Source organism: Exophiala oligosperma (assembly GCF_000835515.1).
Source record: "Exophiala oligosperma strain CBS 72588 unplaced genomic scaffold supercont1.11, whole genome shotgun sequence".
Classification (NCBI taxonomy): Eukaryota; Fungi; Ascomycota; class Eurotiomycetes; order Chaetothyriales; family Herpotrichiellaceae; genus Exophiala; species Exophiala oligosperma.
In genome coordinates, this window is record NW_015622828.1 from 716,696 (window position 1) to 740,250 (window position 23,555).

At 49.7% G+C, this 23,555-nt stretch overlaps 6 protein-coding genes across 7 annotated transcripts; 2 read left to right on the forward strand and 4 right to left on the reverse strand.

Annotated features, from left to right (window-relative positions):
• Positions 1-2,530: 2,530 nt before the first annotated feature.
• On the reverse strand, positions 2,531-4,007 carry PV06_09964 (uncharacterized protein; the record flags this gene model as incomplete). Its single annotated transcript, XM_016411449.1, has 2 exons — positions 2,531-3,807; positions 3,888-4,007. The coding sequence occupies 2 exons, from the start codon at positions 4,005-4,007 to the stop codon at positions 2,569-2,571; spliced, it is 1,359 nt and encodes a 452-aa protein (XP_016258203.1). The 3' UTR covers positions 2,531-2,568.
• Positions 4,008-4,048: 41 nt separating this feature from the next.
• Positions 4,049-8,108, reverse strand: PV06_09965. 2 transcript variants are annotated; one of them, XM_016411450.1, is made up of 3 exons: positions 7,253-8,108; positions 5,786-7,196; positions 4,049-5,728 (listed from the first exon to the last, which is right to left on the reverse strand). In XM_016411450.1, exons 1-3 carry the CDS (start codon positions 7,890-7,892, stop codon positions 4,573-4,575), a joined length of 3,207 nt encoding a protein of 1,068 aa, XP_016258204.1. In that variant the 5' UTR covers positions 7,893-8,108; the 3' UTR covers positions 4,049-4,572. The 2 variants fall into 2 exon arrangements, with proteins under 2 accessions (XP_016258204.1, XP_016258205.1); XM_016411451.1 differs by lacking the exon at positions 7,253-8,108 and having other exon boundaries at positions 5,786-7,229.
• A 4,306-nt stretch (positions 8,109-12,414) lies between these two features.
• Positions 12,415-13,831, forward strand: PV06_09966 (anthranilate phosphoribosyltransferase). The gene has a single exon (XM_016411452.1). The coding sequence runs from the start codon at positions 12,490-12,492 to the stop codon at positions 13,753-13,755; it is 1,266 nt and encodes a 421-aa protein (XP_016258206.1). The 5' UTR covers positions 12,415-12,489; the 3' UTR covers positions 13,756-13,831.
• Positions 13,792-14,619, reverse strand: PV06_09967 (uncharacterized protein). Its single transcript, XM_016411453.1, has 2 exons — positions 14,253-14,619; positions 13,792-14,145 (listed from the first exon to the last, which is right to left on the reverse strand). The coding sequence occupies exons 1-2, from the start codon at positions 14,462-14,464 to the stop codon at positions 14,121-14,123; spliced, it is 237 nt and encodes a 78-aa protein (XP_016258207.1). The 5' UTR covers positions 14,465-14,619; the 3' UTR covers positions 13,792-14,120.
• A 409-nt stretch (positions 14,620-15,028) lies between these two features.
• On the forward strand, positions 15,029-17,127 carry PV06_09968 (uncharacterized protein). Its single transcript, XM_016411454.1, has 2 exons — positions 15,029-15,235; positions 15,332-17,127. Exon 2 carries the CDS (start codon positions 16,720-16,722, stop codon positions 17,116-17,118), a length of 399 nt encoding a protein of 132 aa, XP_016258208.1. The 5' UTR covers positions 15,029-15,235; positions 15,332-16,719; the 3' UTR covers positions 17,119-17,127.
• Positions 17,128-19,207: 2,080 nt separating this feature from the next.
• PV06_09969 (uncharacterized protein) lies at positions 19,208-20,866 on the reverse strand. The gene has a single exon (XM_016411455.1). The coding sequence runs from the start codon at positions 20,604-20,606 to the stop codon at positions 20,028-20,030; it is 579 nt and encodes a 192-aa protein (XP_016258209.1). The 5' UTR covers positions 20,607-20,866; the 3' UTR covers positions 19,208-20,027.
• Between the last annotated feature and the right edge of the window lie 2,689 nt (positions 20,867-23,555).

Consider the following 23,555-nt stretch of genomic DNA (forward strand, 5'->3'; position numbering starts at 1 on the left):
GGAATCCTTTCTACTCGGATCCATGATTAAACCAGTCATGACATCAAATCCATCAATCATTCAAGTCATCAAAGTCATTTCTTTGTCTGAGGATCAATGATGAAATGACAATGTCCATCAGCCACCGAATCAACCACGAATCACATCACCACGAACCCTGATAAACATCACTTTCCGAAGCGAAGGGATCGCATTTCCAAATCGAGCCATCGAGCGCACCACAACATTCCCAGTTTTTTAGTTGCTTCGTAGGGCGCGCGACTCCGGCTTCTAGTTCCTGTCAGGCCAAAGACCCCAGTTTGATATCATCTCATCCTCCCATCCCCATCGCAATCCCCATTTATCAATGCACCATGCACGGGATAACTAATAGATCACCAAAAGAAATGAAACGTGGTGTCACTAGACAAGTGGCAGTGAAGCAAGCCACAAAAAACCAGAAGACCCCTTCGGATCCGAACTTCTTACCCCAGTACGAGCAGGAAAGGAAGTTGCTATAATTACCCGATCTAAAACACTTACTACAACATGTGATGGGAAATCAAGTGGGCAGCGCGCGCATTGAACCCTTTTCGTTGTCTTCTTCTCCAGAATACGGAGTACTCTACCTCGTATCCATACAGGAGTCTAGAGGAGGGGCGAAAGAAACAGAAGAGAGATAATTATACGAATAAGACCCAATCCCCATTCATTGTCAGCCAGCCAGCCAGCCCTTTCAGATTTCTTTTCAATGATAACAACCTACAAAATCATACTTTTTGCTTATCATACCCCTTGACACCCTGACACAGACACAGCATATCTCATCTGCAGCGTCTCTCGTCCATTCATCTTCATCCTCTCCTCTCTTTGTTCTCGCCATCACAATTCGTACAAACATGACGATCAACACCACTTCGTCCGTCCACCTCTCGTGGCAACACTGGTCGTTTCCTGCATATGTCTTCATCTTTTCATGTCTAGCTTACCTCTTTGGTCGGAGGCTTGTGAACCTCATCAATGTCGCCCTTGGAACTCAACAAGAAAACACCCACCACAGCAGAAGCTCGTCCGGTCTCGACCAGGCAGAAAAAGGAAGCGTCATAAGCCAAGAGGCCATGTCGGATGATGATGTGTTTCAATTGGAGAAGCGAGCCTTCTTCAGCAAGGTACGCCATGCCATGCCTCGTCCCGTGTGTGACATGTCACACTTGAACTCCAGGGATCATGGCTTGCTAATGTGCGCTCAAGACGTGGCTGTATGTTACACATCGAAGCAGGTTTGACAAGGTCGGCGATTATCATGCATTCGATGTGGCCGGTATCTCCTTCTTTGTCGTCCTCGGCAAGGACACCAGACTTCGTGCCTTCCACAACGTCTGTCGACATCGAGCCTACACCGTTGTTCGCAAATCTTGTGGAACGTCCACCCGTTTCTCCTGCAAGTACCACGGCTGGCAATACGACGACGCCGGCAAACTGGTCAAGGCACCCAAATTCGACGAGTCACCGGGATTCAAGCCCAAGGAGAATGGCCTGTGGGAGGTGAAGCTGATAGTCACGCGGGAAGGGTTGGTGTTTGTCAATTTCGACGCGAGCACCATGAACCTACCCTTTAACAATGTCAAATCACACGTCGAGATGGGTAGTCGCCGATGGGTCGACGGGATGGACGTGACGTGTGCCGTCAATTGGAAACACCTTGGTAAGTACAATCATCATCACAGAGGAATACCATACTTGTCACTGATCACGACATGATGATGTGATGATGATGATGTAGCAAACAAATTTTCAAGTCAGTCTCAATGGTCACAAAACCCATTCGGTTGGTTCTCTGGCTTTCGTCGACCGAAAATGGCACGTCTTCTCGGTCCTCTCAGTCTGGTCAAGGAGCTGGACCAGGATCTTTGGTGCACCATGACTCTGTTACCGCACACTTTCCAAGAGGTTGTCGTCAGGTGCGACATCTATGCCAAGCAATGTGACCATCAGATCCCGACGAATACAGTACAGAGGTGGAAGTGGTTGTTGGAAAGGGAACTGATCGAATTGTCCAAAATCGATGAGACGACTCAAGAGTCTTCTGGTTCATACTTTGCATACCAATGTGGAGGTAAGAGACTGGCCGTGCTTGGTACCAAGCTTTTGCCCCTCTGCAATACTAACGTGTCTCACAACACAGGGCGTACCATTGACTTGTTTGCGATTCTGGCCCAACATCAAAGGTGTGAAATGATGGCAAAGAAGAAACTACAGCCTGCCATTCGGGTGACAGGAACGGCCGAGATCGATACCGAAGCGGAAGCTTTGTGTGATGCTCTGGATGGAGTCAGTGAGAGTCCGAGTCTGGAAAGGTTTTCTCGAAGGTCAAGCTTTCCACAGTTGCTGGAGTGGTAAGCTGCTGGATTGGAATATTGAGGTTATGGTCAGATCAAGCAACAACAACAACAACAACAAGATTAACTTACATGCATGGAAATTGTCTGGCTTAATGGGTCATGGTACAGGAGTATCCGAATCCAATAATGATGTTGCATTTCGCTTTTATGTTTTATGTTTTATATGGGAGTACACAATTGTGTTTGATCAATTCAACCTGGCGTTGGCGTGTGATTTGTTTCCGTTGTCATTATTGAGATAGACTGAAGCTTCCCTTGCCGGATAAGGAGGTAGATCTGGGATTTTCGATGCTGCATCATCACCACCATCATCATCCAGTAATTTCCGGGCATCATGACCAAACAACCAATCCTTTCGATTCGTGTCGGCCCAGAAGATCGGGTTTTGTGGGTTGTCATGCTTCATGAGTTCGTCCCTACGGTCCCTTTCTGGTCCGTCGTAAAGGTGTAACCATTCTTGTATGACTCGGGTGTTTTTGGCGATGTATGCCGCCCTCGGTTTTCTTTGTTTTTCGTAGGCCCGTAAAGCCCCTGGGACGTCCTGGTGGTGTGAGAGAGCCGCCTGGAGGGTGGCCGCGTCTTCCGTGGCCTGTGCGGCTCCTTGGGCCAGGTAAGGCATCATGGGATGTGAAGAGTCCCCCAGCAAGGCCACTTTCCCAGAAGGGTGAACCCAACGGTCGAGTTGATCGAAATCCGCCAACTTCCATTTGAGGTACTGACCGGTCAACCCACAAAGTTTTCTCACCGGGTAACACCAATCCTCGAACCTCTTGACCAATTCGGTGTTGTCGGCTTGTGACTTCCATTCGTCCTCCCCCACGGGGACACCCAAGTCGGTCGAATGAGTTATGTCTATGATGATGTTGTAAAGTTCACCCCCCCTCAGAGGGTAACCGACCGCGTGCCCTTCGGGTCCCATCCAATGTACGGCCCATGGGTTATTGACGAGGTGTGAGGTCAGAGGATCCTCCAATAGAGGTTTCGCAGGGACCAAGATACGATACGCGACATCGCCGGTATCGACAGGATCGATCCGAGTTCCATTGATTTCATTCCTGACCGCGGACTTGATACCGTCGGCACAGATGATCAAATCACCATGGTACCATACATCGTCGGCCGTCTTTAGCGCCGGCTCGTCGAAATCATACTCGACCACCTTCGTATTCATTCTTAATTTGATCTTGTCCGGGTACTTGTCCAGAGCCTGGACCAAAGCGTCGATGAAATCGGCCCGGTGTACAAAATAATAAGGTGCACCGTATCGACGTTGGACATCGTGGAACGGAATCTCCACGAGGGTCTTGTCTCGATAGTCGGCGAACAGATTACCCATGGAAATTTCCTTCTTGATGGAATCGAAATCCACCCCCCAAGAGAGGCCGAGTCGTGATGAATTGGGAGGTACCCGGATCCCGGCTCCGACCTGGAGACAAAAAGAAAGAGAAATGAGTCTGTGAGTCCAACGGGCCAGAATCAAAAGGTCCTCCTTGATGGGAGACTCACCTCCATGAATTGTTTGACGGATTCAAAAATCGTCACATTGTGACCGTCCTTTGCGAGGGCGAGGGCCGTCTGTAACCCACCGATCCCAGCACCAACCACCAAGACGTTTAGGTTTTTCATGTTTTTGGTTTTGTTTTTCTGGATACCAGCATTGATACACCGCCAGGTACAACAGTCTAAATTTTGTATCTTCTTATCATAGACCCTGGGTACCTCCAAATTGGGAACGTCCTATACAACAGTCACGACGATAAACTCCCGTAGGAATCTCACCGTATTAACCGACAGAGAGAAGTACATGTCTGCTCTCCGCAGCAAACACGCGTCGTCATGTTTTTGGAGTATTTGGCAATTCCAACTGGGAAATCTCGGGCATTCTCCGTCCGTAATATGGGATGGTATCACTCTTTACGAGCCGAGGTTCCCATGGGTCTGACTGAGAGTCGGATATACGGCACCCAAAAAAACGAGGCTGACATCCTTTCAAAAAGACCCGAGTGGTTAGGAATGTTGAGCAAGAGAGAGAGAATCAATGAAAAAGCGTGCGTCCGCAATTGAAAGGCCTTTTTTGCCTGTCGAGTTTAAATACTCGGTAACTCCAGCCCGATATTGTGCTGTCGCAAGTGCTCCATTGTAGCGGCCCGAAAATTCCTGATTGATGTCGGCCAGTCAACTGAGTTCATATCTATGGGAGGACCGGCTCAAGGGACACCTCAAACTCCATCTCTTCACACCGGACCAGATCTTGTTCCTTGATGGCCGGTCCGCAAGCCCCCGTACCAACGCCGGACACGTCCCGATCGACACGCAGGTATATCGCATCACCCTTGACCAACTCAGGTCCATGCTTTGCTCTCTCCAGCTCGGCCGCCGGGTACTCCGACACCGCGAAGTGGAAGGTAGCGGGGTTCCTCTTTGCACCTGACAACGTGATCTTCATACCCATACCTCGGCCGTCGAGGACCTCGACCCATCTCGTGTCGACATGATTCCCATTCTCTTGGGGTACCTCGTACGGCGTGTGCAGCGCGGGAATGGACGCGTCGAAAACACCGACTCTCTGCGCCGACTTCTTGTCGTGATACGACTCCCCAGGTCCGAGGCCGAACCACCTCGCGTGCTCAAAGACTTTTGATAGTTGGAAGTCCCACCCCGCCCGAGGCAGGTTCTTTGGGGCCGAACCTACGGGTTTGACGTGCACCCTGATAGATATCGTGCCAGTGGCTCCAATCCGGTACGTGGTTTCAACGTGGAATCCCCATGCCAGTATTGGGGGACCGACGTAGGTTGTCGCTTTGACCTGCGTCTCGTCGACTGACGGATGATACACGTCAAAGGCGCGGAGCTGTGTGGTCAATGAATTCAGACCCCAGTGCTTCCACCGCTCTGTTTGCCATGCGGCATCGTTATCGGTTGGTGCACGCCAAAACCCGAGTTGAATAGGACCAACGGGCCATTCGGGTTCATGGAGGAGAGGAGTGCCACGAAAAGTCCACGACTTGATCAGGCCGTGGATCTTGTCAAAGGATACTGAAAAGTCGGGGCCGGCGATACTGAGATATTGACGAGTACTGCTCACATCCAGAGGTTGGGGTTTCGGTGCGATGACAGGTTTGTCGAAGAGAGGATGCTTGATATTGAGTTGATGTTGGACAAAAGTGACTTCGTGTCCTGAATCTGCCCATGCGCAGTTGTCCTTCAGTGTAAACATAACGGTCAGCCAGCATTCAGCCTTCGCATAACCACGGTACTGAAGCACTTCCTTAGGAAGTGCGATTGTGCTTGCTGATCCGGGATTTACGCTCGGGATGTCGAGGAGGCCAGAAGTCAGAAGCTCCCGACTTCACAGGTTAGTCAATGCATCGAAAGAATGTTGTTGGATCTTGACGGTTACTTACGTATCTGCAAGAGCCTCGACCTCGTAGTGTGCAGCAAAGCCCTCGAGGGTTTTGAAATTGAATCTGTTCTCCACGGTGATTTTGTCACTGTTGGGCTCAAACCATGCTCTGATGGGAGCAATCGCCTTTTTGAGTTCCGTTAGACCAGGCGTGGGAGTATGGTTGCTGTAACATAGCCCATCCATGACAAAAGTTCCGTCATTTGGCACATCACCGAAATCGCCACCATAAGCAAAAATATCCTTTCCCTCGACTTCGTCAGATGCCTTTCGGAGGCCATGATTGGCCCATTCCCAGATAAAGCCACCTTGGAGTCGCTCATGCTCGCGAAATGCAGCTTGATAATCTTCGAGGAGTCCGGGACCGTTTCCCATAGCGTGGCCATATTCGCATAAAATGATGGGTTTCTCGTACGATCCATCAGGCGAAACTCCTTCTTCTCTGGCGAGAGAAACTAGATCTGGCACCGACGTATACATGTAGCTGTACATGTCCGTGGTAATGGCTTTGGAGTCACCTTCATAGTGTACTGGGCGTGACGGATCAACCCTCTTGGCGTATTGGTACATGGCTTTGTGATTGCGGCCATAGAACGATTCATTGCCGAGAGACCAAATGATGACACATGTGAAGTTCTTGTCCCTCTGTACTAATTGTGTCATCCGATCAATATAGGCTGTCTCCCAATCCTTATTGTCAGATGTGAAAGACGCAGCGTGGTCGAATGTCAAAGCTTTTCGCTGTGCGTAGTCCATTCCTTCGGCGCCACTGAGACTTCGTGCCACAGCGTCGTTGAAGCCATGACATTCAAGGTCTGCTTCGTCCAGGACCCATAGTCCTAGCTCATCGCAAAGAGAGTATAGCGCTGGCTGAGACGGGTAATGCGAGCAACGCATAGCATTGATGTTATGCCGCTTCATGAGCACCAAATCTTCTCGGAGGAAATCCACTGGAACTGCTCGTCCAAAGTCCGGGTGATGTTCGTGTCGGTTGACAACACGGAGCAGAATGGGCGCCCCGTTTACTGTCAAGAGGCCTTTCTTGATCTCCACCTTCCGAAATCCAATTCGATGTTGGATCTTTTGAAGGGACCTTCCTTTTGACGATAGCCCTAGCTCGACGTGATAAAGTACGGGCGTTTCTGCAGTCCATTTCAAAGGTGCTTTGACTGGATAATTCTTCTGCCACCTAGTGTCGTGACTTTCGAGGGCTACCTGGTCGCTAAAGATCTTGGAATCTTGGTTTGGAGAACAAAGAGTAATTTTGAGATCGCAAGTCAGCCGTAGAGACAGATCAAGCTCCACTATCAACTCTGCGTCCGCGTAGTCATCATCGAGGTCAGTCTTGATGAAGAAATCTTCTATGCGAGCAAGATCCGGGTAGGCAAGTAGGTATACGTCGCGATATATACCTGTCAACCATGTCAGCCAGCCCATATCCGCCAGAGGGATTGAAGAACGGAGATACCAGAGAGCCACCACTGATCTTGGTCTTCGATATATGATCCATCGGACCACTGATACACGCGTACCAGTACTTGGTTGTCTTCTGAACCGTTCACAAAAGAGGAGATGTCAAACTCTGCTGGGTTCCTGCTACCTTGAGAGAATCCGACTTCTTTCCCATTCACAAAGAGGTGGAATGCACTATCAACGCCTTCGAAACGAATGCGGATCTGAGAGTTCGGGCTCCAGTTCCCCGGAACAGAGAAACTCTTCACATAGCTTCCAGTCGGGTTGTCAGTAGGTACGTTCGGCGGACAAACTGGGATAGGAAAGATAATATTGGTGTACTGCGGTCTGCCATAACCTTGTAATTGCCAATGGCCTGGCACCACAATTGAGTTCCAGGAGAAGTCATGATAATTACCAATGTCGTCCCAAGAAGGAGCCAGACTAGGTGTTGCCGCATAATGAAAGTCCCAAGTGCCATTCAAAGATATAGACGACTCTGGAAGATGATATGATCTCGCAGGTAGCTTGTTTCTCTGGACCACTTTCTCATTCGCATAATCAGGCTGCGACGCGCAACGCAGATGCTTTCCCGGCTCCGAGGAGATGGAGTCCGAGTCTGATACGAGTTCCCAGTCCATTGTATTAACATCCATGAGAGACGAACATGCCAGAAAGACAGTCCCGATGGAAATAAGCCATGTAGTGCTTTCGAACTGGTGTGGTTTCACGGGAAACGTGGCATTGTGCAACAATGCTCACCACTTACCCAGATTCCACAAAGAATAGCGTCTATTAGGTTGCCAGTACCCAAACGCTAGCATTGTTCCGACTGGCAGCCTAGTTCCAGTTATTGCGAAACTGGTGAATTGGGAATTAATCGAGAAGAAGATAATATAAGAATTCAGGATTCCGGATTCATTCCAAGACCGAGGGGCTTCTATGCATGATGACTAAGCGACACTGATGGCATATATACTCCACCGAAGTTTTGTTTGTTTGGCAATTCCGCTTCGGATCATTTTCTCGTATTTTCTTTCATACACACACCCATAAAGCCATAAATTTCACATGTGTGAGCCAATTCGGAGATGTTCTGTCAACAAGCTGATTTAGTCCTTGAGAGACGACAAAAAAGTCAATGTTCTCCATTGAAATTTCCGGTCAAGTGGATTGGATGGAGACAAGATGTCTCGATGTCTCCCAAATTACGGGGTTTCTGCTGAGAAGACCGGAAATGGGTCAGGATTGTCAGGAATCTGGGCTCGATATATCATCAGAAATCCAACTATTCTCTTTTAAGCGTTCGGCATCATGACATGGAGCATCTCATTTAAAAGGCAAAAAGGCAGAAAGGCGAGAAGAAGATGTTCATTGGTTGCCTGCAGCCATCTCACCTATTTTGCCAGGGCATTTCTGCCCCTGATCGCCCGCAGGGTCAATTGACTGCCGCTGGTGCCCTGCCCCGAGAGGCGCTCGAGATGGAATTGAAAACGCTTATTACGTCAAACAGATTGGAAAGAAAATCATCTGGCGAGAACTGCAAGTGGTTCTCGGGAAAGTACAAGAATGGCGAGCTGGTTGTGGCATGGTCGCTGATTGAAGTCTCGATTGCTAAGGTGATGTTTCGGGGTGGCAACATATTGATGTCACAGATTTCCCGTTGAACTACTCCGTACATTCTGAGAGCTTTTGATGCTGGTCAATCTGAGAAGCGGTGCAGACGGGTCCCCAAACGGGTTCGCCCGCCCTTGCAGCGCTAGTGATGACCGGTGAGCCTGATGTTCTGGGACGGGATATACGAGCAGTGCACACGAACAGCATAGAGCCAGTTTCCACTCCTTCATGACTATAGTGTGCCCTACACTGACGGAAGAAGACCTTTTAGACTCTTATACCCCTCTTGATCAACGGCAAGGAAACATACTTGCGGACTCTTGACTGATTGTTGCTTACACACGACGAGCGCATCCAAGCAAGGGTTTTTGGCCCCCCGGGAATGCTACAACTCAGGAAGCAGAACCAAAGTGATAGGTATCCCGCACACCCACCTCTGCATTACGCACAAGGCTACCTGTCAGGTATATTTCACTGAAGTACCCCCGGAATTTGTCATTTCATTTCTTAGTGTCAATATGAGGTAAATGGTAACTGACAAGATCCAAGTAAGTGGAGAGACATTCTTAAGGATATTGAAGATGACGAGCACTGAGACACTAACAAGGACAGGAATAAACTAAATTATTAGTTACTTAGTTGTGTGCCTTTTATAAAGATATCTACACAGAGTAGCAAATGGCAATTGGGGGTAACTTCAATGGTGAGTATAGCCTGGTTCTTGATGCAGAAGTGGGTGTGCGTAATACCTATCGCCAAAACCAAGCTGTTTCGGTGGGACTACGATTACGAGCCAACCTCCCCATCGTCTAACCCGACCAACCCCTGAGGCTGAAATGGATCAACAAATACAGAATTTCACAGCAGCCGGTGTCGAAAAGCCATTATAGGTGGCTCACCGCCATTTCTTCACAGAGCAGCCGATTGAGACCGAAATTTGAGCCGTGAGACTGGCTGTGAGGCTGGCAGATACAAGCTCCAATACCCAGGATTGCATATATAACAGCAACAGCTGGCTTGAGATGAGGAAAACTAAATTCGCAATGTGGTGCATGGGCGTGGATAGCCTGAAGCAAGGGTGGCGAGCATCCTGCTGCCCCACCAGCTCTACCCCCAGCGGACTGCTAGGATGAATGAATGTCCATAGTCCAATCGCTCGCCTGGAAAGACCATCCACGGCCCAGCATTCTAGCGCCTTCAAACGCTTGCCCAGGGTGTTTTGCACCCTTACGAGCACCTCCCTACCGGGGTATCCTACTTGTTACAGCAAAAACAGCAGAAAGGTTGGTCGACGAGCTCATTGCGTGACTATGTCAGTGCTCATGTCGCTGCTCAAGAGCACTCTGGTACAGCGCCAAAAGCGAGGATCCTCCCGGCGTTATAAATTGTTGAGCGACTCCCTCATGAAGTGTTTCAGGTCCGCTATCATCCGCTCGTTTCTGCTCATCAAGCTGCGCATATTGTTTTTTTCGTTACCTTTGCTACCACTTCGCTCGTTGATGGTTATTGCTCATTCGTTTCTGCTGCATTGAATTTGAAGCCACTCATTAACATTATAAGCATAAGCCCACGCCAGTGCAACACTTTTCAAGCTTGCCTTCTTCCGCATGATGCAAGCTCCAGACTGACTGTCACGTTGCTAAAGAAGATTAGATGGATCTTCATCGTGAAAGGCCATATACGATACCCTTAGGATCGCGTATTCTTACGCGTTCACCAGATCACTACACCCCGACACTGCAGTCGGGTTACTACGCAGACGTTCTTGAACATCGTCAATTCACGAATACAAATCCACATCAACCTTCATGGTTTGATGCTCTCCAAGACCTCGACCGGACGGGTTTGTCTAGAAACCAGATTCGAGAGCTCATAACTCCAGGTTCACCCGCTCAAATGGCGCTTCGTGTATTGAGCCGCCTACCCACAGAAAGCCTCACATTTCTCAACTCTGCTCCATGGCCAATGCCCCTAGGCAGGTGCTGGCCGAGAACTGGGCGGGCCATTCTGTCACCGCGATCGTCACCGATGGCGACCATCGACTCATATGGGTCCCGCAGCTCGGTCTCTACACTTTCAAGTGGTCACGATGCCTCACTGCGAGGCTCCATGACTTCGAGTCTTCCCTTTTCTTTCAATGACACGCATATATGTCCCGCCTGCTCTTCAGCTAGAGAAACGCCTTTCTCCAACGGAACTGGATTTTTCGATAACTTACGTGAGCCGCATGAATCTCCAACCATCGATACCAATGTTTTCAATGATGCTGTTTGCAACGGCGAACATCCCCCAAGACCACCACCTCAACCACAATACAATCCTTTCAATGTTACACCCATTACTTCACCAATTAAGTCGTTGTCTGATTACGACGCGAACGCTTTGATCCCGCAGACTATGAATTATCGATCATCACCAATCCAGGCTTCTCCAATATCCCCGGTTCAGAAGAAGTTACTACATCTTCCTTGTGCCGAGGAAAACTGCAAGCATACCTACCAGAGGGTCGAGGAGCTCAAGAAGCACGTGGAAGGAGTTCACGACCAGGATACCACGTACTACTGCATACATCAGGGTTGTAACCTGCTTTACCTTCGTTCCGATCACGCAAAGAGACATCATACTGAGATGCACAGGGATGATGGCTGCATTGGTGAGGGTAGCTGCATCCAGTCCATCTGCGAACAACGGAAAAGATATTGGGGTTGCTCTCTGTGCGTGACTGTTTTGAAAGACCTCACACCCTATGTCAACCACTGGAAAGATCATATGATCCAGCTCGGTGGCAACAAGGAAACTGCAAGCTACTCAACGATGATCCTCGGCCTACTGCAGCAGGAGGCAACCAAAGATCACTGGGAGAATCGCGTTCAAACAGAGCAATGCGACCTCATCTGGTACTCACCCACTTGTACCGCGATCCGACGTGCCCTGGAATTCGGCATGTACAAAGGCGGCGACATTTCATTGGGCATGCCAGGCCTTGTGGAGGACCTTCTAGAGGACATTATGGCCGAGGGGAAATCGTGGATGTCTGGATGAATCACCTACGAACACAACACCCTGTTACCATAGGCCAATGTAGCACCACCACCGGCTGGACGAGCGCAGTGCTTCTTCTTGCATTCAGCATTTTCACGAGATTATGACTCGCATGGCTTTTTTGATATTATTGGTCAGAGATTTATTCATTTTTCTGGGGAGCACTTGGACGGCAATGTGAGATACCCCTTGAACAAAGTGGCAAAGACTTAAGGTCAAATACCTGCGGCCTGATGATGATGATGATGATGATGAAAGGCCAAACTCAAAACCCTGTACAACTAGTTTTCTAATTCCGATATACTGCAATTCATTGTTCTTCTTCCATCTTACAAGACTGAGACCAGCCCGACCGAGCTTTGCTGGACACCAGCTATCTCATCTTGGCCATTCAATATGGTAACACTAGTCGGAAGGCTGAAGGTCAGGAAATCCCACGTGACAAGGCTTTGCAACGTTACCCCTCTTACACTCCCCGCAAAAACAAGTTGACTCAGATTCATCTTCAAGCAATAAGAAGCTGCGTTTCCTACCAGATTCTCAAGCTCACACATACACTCCTACAGTAGGGATCCGAGCTCGAGTCTCTCAACCATGTCGAATCCACCTCCCCGGCATGTGTCTATAGCGCCCCTGCTGAAACAACTGTCTGCACCTGCACCCTTTGACAACAACGTCAAAGCAGAGGACATTGCACTTGCGTTCTCACGAACCTTCGAAGACCAACTCAATGGCACACAGCTTGCCGCTCTCCTGACCCTACTCCACTCCACAGGGAAGGACAGACATCCAGATGTCATCGCTCGTTGCGCCGCTAGCATGCGCGATGCTTCGGTTCCCATCAGCAACCAACGCCTGAGGCGAGTCGTTGGTAAGAGGAAGCGTTCTTTGGGCAGATACAGAGGCGGTCTCTGCGACATTGTCGGGACCGGAGGTGACTCCCACTCTACATTCAACATCTCCACGACGTCTAGCATCATCGCAAGCCCGATTCTGATGATGGCCAAGCACGGCAATCGAGCCCAGACATCCATGTCCGGGTCCGCCGACGTGCTGAACGCGATTGCCCCCAAGCCGCCGAAGATTGAAGCTCTCAGCGCCGAACACTTGCCCGAGGCGTATGAACATACAAACTATACGTTCTTGTACGCACCCAATTTCCATCCTGGCATGAAATATGCCGGGACGGTCCGCAGGGAATTGGGGCTGAGGACTATATTCAATCTCATGGGCCCGTTAGCCAACCCAGTCGAGGATCACATCGAGGCAAGACTCGTCGGAGTCGCATATCAAGAGCTTGGACCGGTATTTGCACAGGCACTGAAGTTCTCCGGCGCCACGAAAGCCCTTGTGGTTTGCGGAGAGGAGGACCTCGACGAAATCAGTTGCGCGGGGAAGACGAACTGCTGGCTTCTAAGGGAGTCAGAGAACCCAGAGTATCGGGGCGACCGGGACGACGATGATGAGACGAGCGACGATGAGCCACCGCCCAAGTACGTGGCCAAGATCGACACCTTCTCCGTCGAGCCGGCGGATTTTGGCCTGCCTTCACATCCTCTTTCTCAGGTCGGTGGTGGGAAAATGCCCAAACAGAATGCCCAAGTCTTGATGAGCATTCTACGAAACGAGCGACCGAAGGACGATCCAATTCTACATTTCGTTCTGATGAATGTCGCTGCGCTTTTCGTGGTTAGCGGTGTTTGTGAGGCAGACACTTGCCCAAGTGGTGCGGTCATCAAAGAACGAGGACCGGGAGGAGAAAGATGGAAAGAAGGCGTACGGAAAGCAAGATGGTGTATAGAGAGCGGAAAGGCGTTAGAAGAGTTCGAAAAGTTTATCGAGTTCACAAACAGTTTATAGATGTATATACCCGTTAGGAGGGCATGGGATGGTAACGGCTAGAAAGAAAATCAAAAAACAGCGTTCATGATTTTTGGGATGAGATTTTTTTATGGTATCATTTTCATTTCTCGTTTCTGTGTGCATCATGTTTCTTCTTTTTTCCCTTCTGACTCCCGACCGTTTCGTTCTGCTTTGTAGTTCGGATCTAATCGTTGTTCCGATCGTAGCCCCGTATGACGGTTTTGAAAAAAAAGAATCCTTTCCCAGCGCCCTCGCTATGCCACATCTCTCTCTCTAACATCGACCATCGACTCGTTGTCATCTCAAAAGGAACCTGCGTTCTTGTCTTGTGTGGTTTGACCGCGGTGTAGTTTCCCGTTCGATCATCGAGCCTCGAATTGAACCATTCTTTTTTTTTTAAACAACAATGTCAGTACAGTCGTTTCTTGTTCCAGCCGGGCCACTCAAAATGGCTCGGAGGTGCTCGCGCTCTCGGTCATCACCACGAAACGTACCTCTTCGTTCGCTCCTTGTAGAGAACTCTGTGTCCGCACATGTTGCATCTGATGGCGTCTCCCTTGGTCAGGCTGACCTTGGCGGCGCATTCACCGCACACGTACTGAACAGCCGGGCCTCCCACGGCTTCGTTGGCAGCGAGGCCAGCGGAGAATCCACCGCCGCCGCCGTAGCTGGAGCTGGGTGGTTGGTAGGCTTCACGTCCAGACATTGTTTTTTGGTCGGTTGTCGCGGGGCTCTGTATTTTTCGGATTGGTTCTGGCGGGATCGACGAAGTGGAAGTGTGTAGGATGTGCAAAAGCGTTGCAAAGTGTTTGAGGATGGGAGGGCGTCGTTTGATTATATCTTGGTTCTCGGGTGACAAAAGCGATTTGATATTCGATAAGAAATCTTGCGCCTGGAAGTTTCGGGGGGCGCAAGATCGGCATCACCCACGTGACAGAGCAAGCGGAAAAGTGTCAGCCTTTCACGTGACAAGGCTTCGAAGATCGTTCTTAGTGGCCATCTCAAGTCACGACCTACGTTGATCTGCTACCTTTATTGTTTCAAGCTTTGATCGTCACATATTTTGGTGCATTGCTAAAGCTCAGTGGCGATATTTTCGATCGTTGCGCAATCCATCTTCAATGATGCTACTTTGGAAACGAAGAGATAGCGCTTCTGTGGAAGATCGCTTCTCACGTTAAGAATGAAATTCCTAGTTACGATCTATGTCACCAACCTCCTAATGAATTCTGGATTCTCTTGCTAACATATCCAACTTTTTGGTGACCAACAGAGACTAAGGCAGCTCCGAAAGATTTATCCTCGCTTTCAGTAAGTCCATTTGGATCCCATTGGACACATCCCTAGTCTCCAGGCTCGTCGGATATCAACCAATACCGTTGAGTCGTCATGCGTGCAATCTTCGAGGTCATGGGGACGACCATCCCAGGAGTCGTCAGGCTAGGAACATCTGGAACTCAGCAGCATCTTCCAGACGGTAGGTGTTTCTAGCTCTAATCTCCATTTCTTCAAGGTATTGTTGGAGCAAGCAGGAGAACCGGACGCCTAGCGAACAGTCTAACCCGATGCTTAGACTAGGCGCCTTCCCGACTGAACTCGTCTCATTCTCATAGCAGGAATGGATACGGACCTGATCCCACCATGATGCTCCATGTTGAACGGATCCAACCGCTCAGACGAAACATTTGAAAGAACACAGCGAACTACGAGGGAGAAGGGAAGGCACGTACCGAAAAGCATGCGATGAAAGAACATCGAAGCCACCCTCTATCTCTGATTGCCGAGATCATCTGGATACTCTCGCCAGAAGGGCCGAAAGGTTTGCAACGAATGTTCAGCATAGCCGGTGTGTGTTTTGATCTGGGCAAAATCACTGACCGTATCCAGTACCCTGTACTTCCTACTCCTTGCCGACTTACCAGACTGAGAGCTGGGTGACCATGAACCACTCGGGGACCAATATGCCCGGCATGCTCTCACGAGACCTCCATACCAGATGGGAACGTTGTACTCGCCGACATAACACAGGATTGAACGCGATTGCCATGCACTAACCGGGTGAACGATGGTCGATTTCCAAGACTGACTTGACCTGCACGACTCCAATCACCACAGCATCTCTCATACTGACTGATAGTCATGACGTTCGGAGACCAAAACTCTCATGGGAAGACCATCAGGCTAATTGCGCCGATCAAAACGGCTGTAGCTAGCGGGCCTGTCCGATCTTTCGTATCTTTCGTCCACAGGTCGATATTACGCCTCGAATATGTATATCAGATGAGAGGAGACGAAAGTCTGCTGTACGGGTACTACGATTTCCTTTCCTACATTTGGGCAAATTCGATCGACCACTACACCGCACCTTGTTGACTCCCTCACTCATACGAGGTACGGCGGGCATTGATTTTGATCTTTACGATCGGCACAAACACCCGTCTTGATCAACGTCACGTTTTTGGTTTCTCACAGATCGTCGATGTACGCTACTGGTACTCCGGACGGGGCAGACTATTGCATCCTCTTGCAAGTAGCCCAAAGATCAGCGCATGTTAGGCGAAGTTTCAGCCCCAGATCGATGGTGGATACTAGTATGAATTCAAACCTCAGCCTCGTGGATCAACATGTTTTTGTGATCTGGGTAGAGAATGGTTTGATTGGTGGGATGGAATATGCATGTCTCAAATCCATCTTCCAACGGCCGAAACAAAACAAACAAACAAACACATACTGTACACATTCGTACAGGACTACCCATGGGTAACTGCCCGTCATCGAGATGGTACTGAACGAGTACAGTTTTGTCGGTCTCGATCGAAAAGATCGGTCTGGAGATGGACAAGACCGACTGCCAGACAGGCCCAGCCACCCGGATTTACCTACGGCATGTATCCGTACATGTCAGACATTAACCGCGAGACAAGGTGACGGCTTTGACGTGCGGACTATCTACTGTGCAGGATGTCAGAGACTGACTTGTGCGATCCCGCTAACATCGCAAGTCTGGCGGGTTATGGGAATTATTACGGTGTTTTCTGTTTGGCGCTTTGTTACGGTTATGCCGCGTCAAGACTATCCGAAGGTCCAAAGTCCGCCCATAGTTCCTACAGTAGTTTTGTCCGTAGCTTCGATCCAGAGAGCCTTGCAGTCGCGGGTGTGCCTGGCAAGCCCGTAAGCCTTGGTTCATATGGATGGCTCAGTGATGCCGATGTGATTGATACGACGATGACGGTACGGAGTACTATCCGACGAAATGTTTCTGATTGTTTTTCTTCGGGATCGGAAAGTGATTTCTTCAGCTGGGATGCTGCAAGTTGCAATCACCACCACCACCACCACCCTGAACATGGGTCATGGTGACGAAGCTGGGATTGGGGGGGGGGGGGGGGTTGGGCGGAAATTGGTACATGCCTTTGCTCTTTACGCCCCCCTGCAAGGAAGAGCCCCCGGGGCAGCTTACGACGCCCTCTATGGCCCCAATAATAATAATAATCAATGCTACAGTCCGGGGGAAGGGTCACCACCCCGATAACACGCCTACAATGCTTACAGTCTGTTACAGCGCCTACATCACCCCCCCTTACAGCCAGCAACATTCAAGGCCAACTTGACGGCACCCCTGAACTCTGCAGCCGGGCGGTTCATTTTTGAAACGTTTGATGACCTCTTCATTACCTCAGGGTATCCCTTGCTTATTCTTTCCCAAAACCTCATCTTATAATCCTTGCAAGCACTGATCATACTCGTAACAATCACGGACATCCATGTCGGATTGAAGTTCTTTCATCAAGATCTAGTGTTTCATCACTTCAGGTACCGTTTGCCCTCCCCCCCTCCCCCGGGCTTTTGCAACCCCCCTATAAAATTTAAAAAAAAAGAGTCAACGTTTCAAAGTCGCCCTTTTTCCTTTGGCTCTCACGTCCCTACAGACGGTCCTCATCCCATGGGCCCCTGCGCAAGGGGGACTCCGTAAAAATGACTAGGTATCCGTGCTCTCCAAAAAAAAAAGAATGTCACTTCACAACCCTTGTACCTTGTTGACTTGTGGTCCGTACTATGAAAGAGAGACAGACACACACCCATTGACTCGAGAATGTTTCATCAAATATTGTTTTTCTCTTTACGTGTGAGCCGCTTCATGGGTATGTATGTACTCCGTAAAGGTAAACCAACCGCCTCACTTTTTCAGTCTTGTACGGAGTACTTCCATGACGGGGACAGTTGTATCGTATCCGTGAACTTGGTCCCTAACGGTTGTACTACCCTATACAGTAGGTAGGTATGACATCCGTAGTTGACCTGTACCGAGAGTATACTTTATACATATCTTTACCTGGTACTCCGTACTTTGTACTATAAGTACATCCGGTCCGTAAAAAAAGTTTCACGGGTGACGGTACGGTACGTACATGTCCTTGCAATAAGTATTGATATGTGAACCCCCTGAGAGAGAAAGCTGAAAAAAAAAGGCAAAAGGCTTGAAAAGAGGCTTACGGGTGATCCTCCCTTCTCCCTTTTTTTTTCTCCTACAGTACCTCTTTGATCCAAACCAGGATAGCTTATTACTCCTTTTTGTTAACTCGTCAAAGTCGTAAAAGTCGTAAGTGCAAGGCTCAAGGCGCAAGGCGCACCTGCATCCGCCGCGCATTGCCATCCATCCATCCACCCGCCATGTCCACCACCATCCCCAAGCCATCCCGTCAAGCCATCCCGTCAAGCCATTCCCGCCTCCCCTCCCTTCCCCGTGCATCATGCACCTACGCATCTCACAATTTTCGTGTCTTGACACGCACGACGACGCGTTATGTCTGTGTGTGTCTCTGCGCGTGGTGTCGTCTGTGTGTATGTCCGAGTACGTATGCATGTACTCCGTAAAACCCCTTGATACCCCTCTTTCAAAACAGTTATACACATACACAAACGACAGTAGAAGAAGAAGAAGAAAAGAGATGGTCAAGTACGGATCAAACCTTCTAAAATTATGATGAGACACTGACCTAGAATACTCTACGGTATGGAGTGTTATGCCACTGTATCACATCAATTCCAGGTTCAACTTGTGGTGGCTGTGATGGTTGATGGACACACACTAGTGACATACACGGAGTATGCCAACACGTACAGCATCTTACCACGGACCTTGGTGTCACTGATGAGACAATGTCACAAACCGTGTGCACCTCGACTGACACAACCGTGCACTGACCACAAGTGTGCATGGTTGAACGATAACCCCAGCCCTCTCCAGCAAAGTGATCTGCACCGCCCCTCTGCTCAGAGTACAGTAGTATAGCAAAGCGGTGAGGCGTGCGAGTTTCCGTTGCGGACACGAACAATGCCTCGTAGCTAGCGAGTCCAGGAGCACGGATAGTGTAGACAAGTTTCCCGTAGCATCATATGTACTCTGTACAAGTAACGGGCATAATGAAATAGATCTGCAATATTAAAATCGGTTTTTCAATGTTTTCATTCCATATCCCTAGATTCTTGGTATGAGAGAAAGTAAAAAAGGTCTATAAACAATCTTTTCTAAAGAGGAAAAATAAAAATCTGCATAGCAATTTTCTCCCTAGCTGCGCTTTGGAAGCATATTGAACAAAAGGTGCTCGTGGACTCTTTTTGCTTTTTAGCCTCGGGGTTTATTGTCTGCTTGCCAAAAAGTAGGAATCAAGTCACACACTTGTTGTACTACAAGATGCAACAGCAACTTGCTTCCTACCATCTGCACACTCACTCAACCATCCCCAGAAGGAGGTGAAGTCAAGAGAAAGTGTCGATGAAAGAAAAAACGAAAGGCCCAAGGGGCCCAGGTAAAGAAGAGAACCTCTCACGCCCAAAATGTCCTTCAGCCTCTGCTCCGTTGTGGTCGTCATCATGTCTGATAATCATGATCTTGTTAATTTCGTGATGTTTTGGTGTTTGGTATTGTCGTAGCCAAGTATGAAATGACTGACTTTGCTGATCTCAAAGTTTTGTAGTAAATCTCCGCGAGAGAAATGGTCCATGAAGATGGTTGTGGGTGGTCGTTGAGACCGGGCACTGAAACCTGCAGGAATGATGACATATCCATGTGTCGACTCATGGAAGATGTAGCTAAGAGAGTGTACTTGCAGGCAGCGAAAGGCTTGAGGCGGCAGAAACCAAGCTGCGCCAAAAAAGGGTTGCGGAGGGTTTCATCAAAACTTGATCATCAGCAAGTCAGGCACAAATGCCTGGAACTTGTTCGTGTCGCTGAATCCGATTGATCTTGGGGTACATTTGTCACGCGCTTATGCGAGCTTGGGCAAATGACGAGCGTGGACACGGTAGTGAATGTGTCCATCCTCGACTGAGACGCTGCGCTTGGATGATCCGCCAGGGCAGATGGTTAGGGTGAGGTCGGAGTCCTCACTGCAGACCATGGTGCGGACGTCGTCTGGGGCGTTGTAGGCAGCGGTGCAGGTGGATTGACCAGCAGGGCAGGATACAGGAACGCAGGTTGGGTTGCTGGGGTCATTCTGCATGGATGGAACGATCTCCATACCGCCAGCAGAGAAGGGGTAGCCGTCAATGTTGGACAGGTCATAGGCGATCTTGCCGTCAGCCCAGGTGAACTCGAATTGAGAGATGGGTCCACTGGTGGTCTCGTTGGGCGAGAGCTTGATGGAGATACCGGTACCCTGGTTGGAGTATCCCTGGCTGTAGCTGCCCTGGAGTTGAGCCATGCCGGGGTTGCTGCTTCCTCCTACAGATGAGTAGTAGACAGGGAAGCCGCAGTTGTTGACAACATGAGCACTACCGAGAGCCACGGCGGTTTGAGCAGAGGCAAGCAGCACGGCTGCGCCAGCGACGATGTTCTTGAATTGCATTTTGATTTTTGATGGGTTGATGAGTTTCCTGTTGGATAAGGATAGTCGCGTCTAGTAGACTGTGTTGGGTGTTGTGTAAGGAAGGATTGGTCCTGTATAGGTGTTTACGTCGACAGTGGTTCTTGCAGCAAAGGAATGATGCTGATCACAGAGACCTGCTCGAAGCTGTGTAGGGAATGAGTTGGAAAGGATTGACAGGATAGTTTCGAAAAGAGGAAGTAGACAAACAGAGACGGGAGGGTGATATAAGTATCATAACAGTGAGTGCGTGTCCCATGCCCTACCCACCGTCAACAAACGTTCGAGACGCCCAACGGTGGTCACCTCCAGAGCCCTGGACCCAGCAGTTGGATCCTCCCTGGCATCGTTCAGAGATTTTCGCAGTTGCATTAGCGCCGTCAACAACAAACAAGGTGGACGTGGCCATCGTGGGGCCGTGGTCCCAAGGTCAGTCCGATTGCCATTGGTGTCAAAATTGAGAACGGGGAACCAGCTTTTGGGAAACCGGAAAGCATATGCAAGTCTGGGCGAGAAACGACGGTCAAGACACCTTGACTACCGAGCGCCGCGCCTCTGTTGGCTTGACATGGGTGGACAGCTGGACCCCTGCTCAGGACATCGAATAGACACACGAGCGCAACGCCTCACCCCTGGTGGTTCCTGGGCTAATGCAGCCACTCTGGAGACAGCTTGGGCCAATCCAGGTTGACGTGCCCCTTCCGACAAGGGCGTCCAGGCCTATGATTTCTCCCAGGTACCAAACCGCACCGATTGGCACGTCTCTGCACGGTCGCCGAAAAATACCGCAGCCCAGGACCCGCCCAACTCATTGTCACTAAGCGTAACCGGGATTGGCTTCAGGCACCGTTCAGGAACCAACACACCATCAATCGGTTGCCGCTCTTCGGCTGTGCCTTCCCACGTGTACGCACGGGAACGGGTGGTCTGTTCAGTTTTGCCGAACAAATTAGAGCCGAAAAGTTTCTAGGATGCTCTGTTTAATAGCACTATTGTGACTGTGCTGTCGCATTGTGGTCATACAGCAGAATTGGCACCGAGATTTTGTCGAGTTGCAACTCGCCACATGTCTGAGAAAAACTGCTGTCATTCAAGTCTCGTGTAGCGGCCAATGGCGACAGAAAAATTCTGGTTTCTGCGCAAGGGTGAATGGAGAGTCGCCGCCAGTATCACAGGTTCGCGCAGAGTTGTTGCGTTTGTATCCCAACCCATACGTCAGTTGTGTTGGCCAACATTTCTCTACACCGTGAAAAACTCAATTAGGGCAAGACCTCCGTTCAGCGCCAACGTTTCCACAAGGTCCAGGCTGCATGACCTTCAATCGTCCATGTCCGGGTATATTCGCCTGAATTCCCATCTGCATCTCTTCGGAACCAGATCAGAAGAGTGTTATCAACAGAATTTTGTCCACATTCACCCCGCGTAGGATATATCATGATAGTGAATTAGTGTCAAAATTGTAGGTGCCGCGTTGCACCCGGTATCCACCGCCGCAGTCGCCTGTCCGGGTACGGAGGGAACCAGGACTTAGTACTCCGTCAAATGGCCCCAACCACCTTCGCGCCAGCGTGTAAAGTGCTTGCATGTTTGTGGTTGGAGTCGCAATACCTCTGTCAAAGCATTGTCTGCCTGCTATTCATACTGGATTTACGCGAGCAACAGGCGCACGGCAAATCCCACACCGTCGGAAGGGCTGGAGGGCCAGCACAGGGCAGCGATTTCGTGATTTCCAGGGTCTGCCTGGGACACTGTTCACAATACTGTCTGTGATGAATGGGTAGCCCCGCAAGCCGTAGACCACCTGTGTCACATCGCATACGCACACCCTTGCAGGATCGGATAGCTGCTGCATACCTTGTTCTTGTTCGAACATCGATAGTCTCGCAGTTGACAGAAGGCTAAGCGAGTTCCAAGACCATGCATTGTGATCGATGACGGGAGAGCGCGGATTCGCAATCGACCAGAACGAGAAAGCCTGCATGACTCGAAGAACGACCCATGGAAGAGGTAAAGAGCGATTGGCCATCGTGAGAGATTCATTGAGGTCAAAATCCAACAGTCGCTAAGAAGTAGTCCCCGATAGTCCCAGTAAGTCATTGACCGGGGATGCGGGAAGCTGGATAGAAGCAGACGAGTATCTCAGTATACCCGCAATTGGATTAGGCCAAAAGAAATGGTGTATTCAAGCGAGGCAAAGAAGTGGCATCCGAACTCGACAAGCTAATGGGGCAAGCAAGCAAAGCAAGGCAAGTCAGTAGACCATGATGTCAAGCACAAGCGGTCGAATCGATCAACTGAGCACACGATCCCCCTTGCACCGATGCTGATGTTCGGTACTCCTTTCGGAAAGCGGACATGTGTGCTTCTGTGAATATACTGTACAGTATGTTTGATAGCTGCCACTCAGCCCGAGTGGCTGGTAACGAGACGAGAACAGAAAAAGGTTAAGTCGGGCAAAGAAAGTATACTGACCGGACACTTACAAGTTGAAAATCAATAGTGAGTTTTTGGTGTGTCCTGGTGTCTTTCCAAGAAGGAAAAATCATGTGATTGGTTGGTACGGAGAAATCAGGTGTTCTTTCTTTTTTGAACGGCAGAAAACGGGAAAACAAGCGGTGCGAGTCAAGTACGTACCGCTCGTACTTCGTAACATCTCTGGACATCGATCCGAAAGCGGAGAAGGTCCGGTTGGTTTGTCCGTCCGAGAAGTCCCAAGGTGATGATGTTTCGACTCTGTGATACGGAAGAATCGACTGGGTTCGGTTATTGCACGCTGAAATCAGACCTTTGACCGGGATGTGAAGACAAGGGCCACAAGGAATGCAAGGGTCACGAAGGTCAATTTTTCTCAGCCCCTGTGGTAGCATTGGAAAAGGATTTTGGACAGCTGGACAGCGACAGAAGGATGTGGAGGATTTCTTGGTTTGGCAG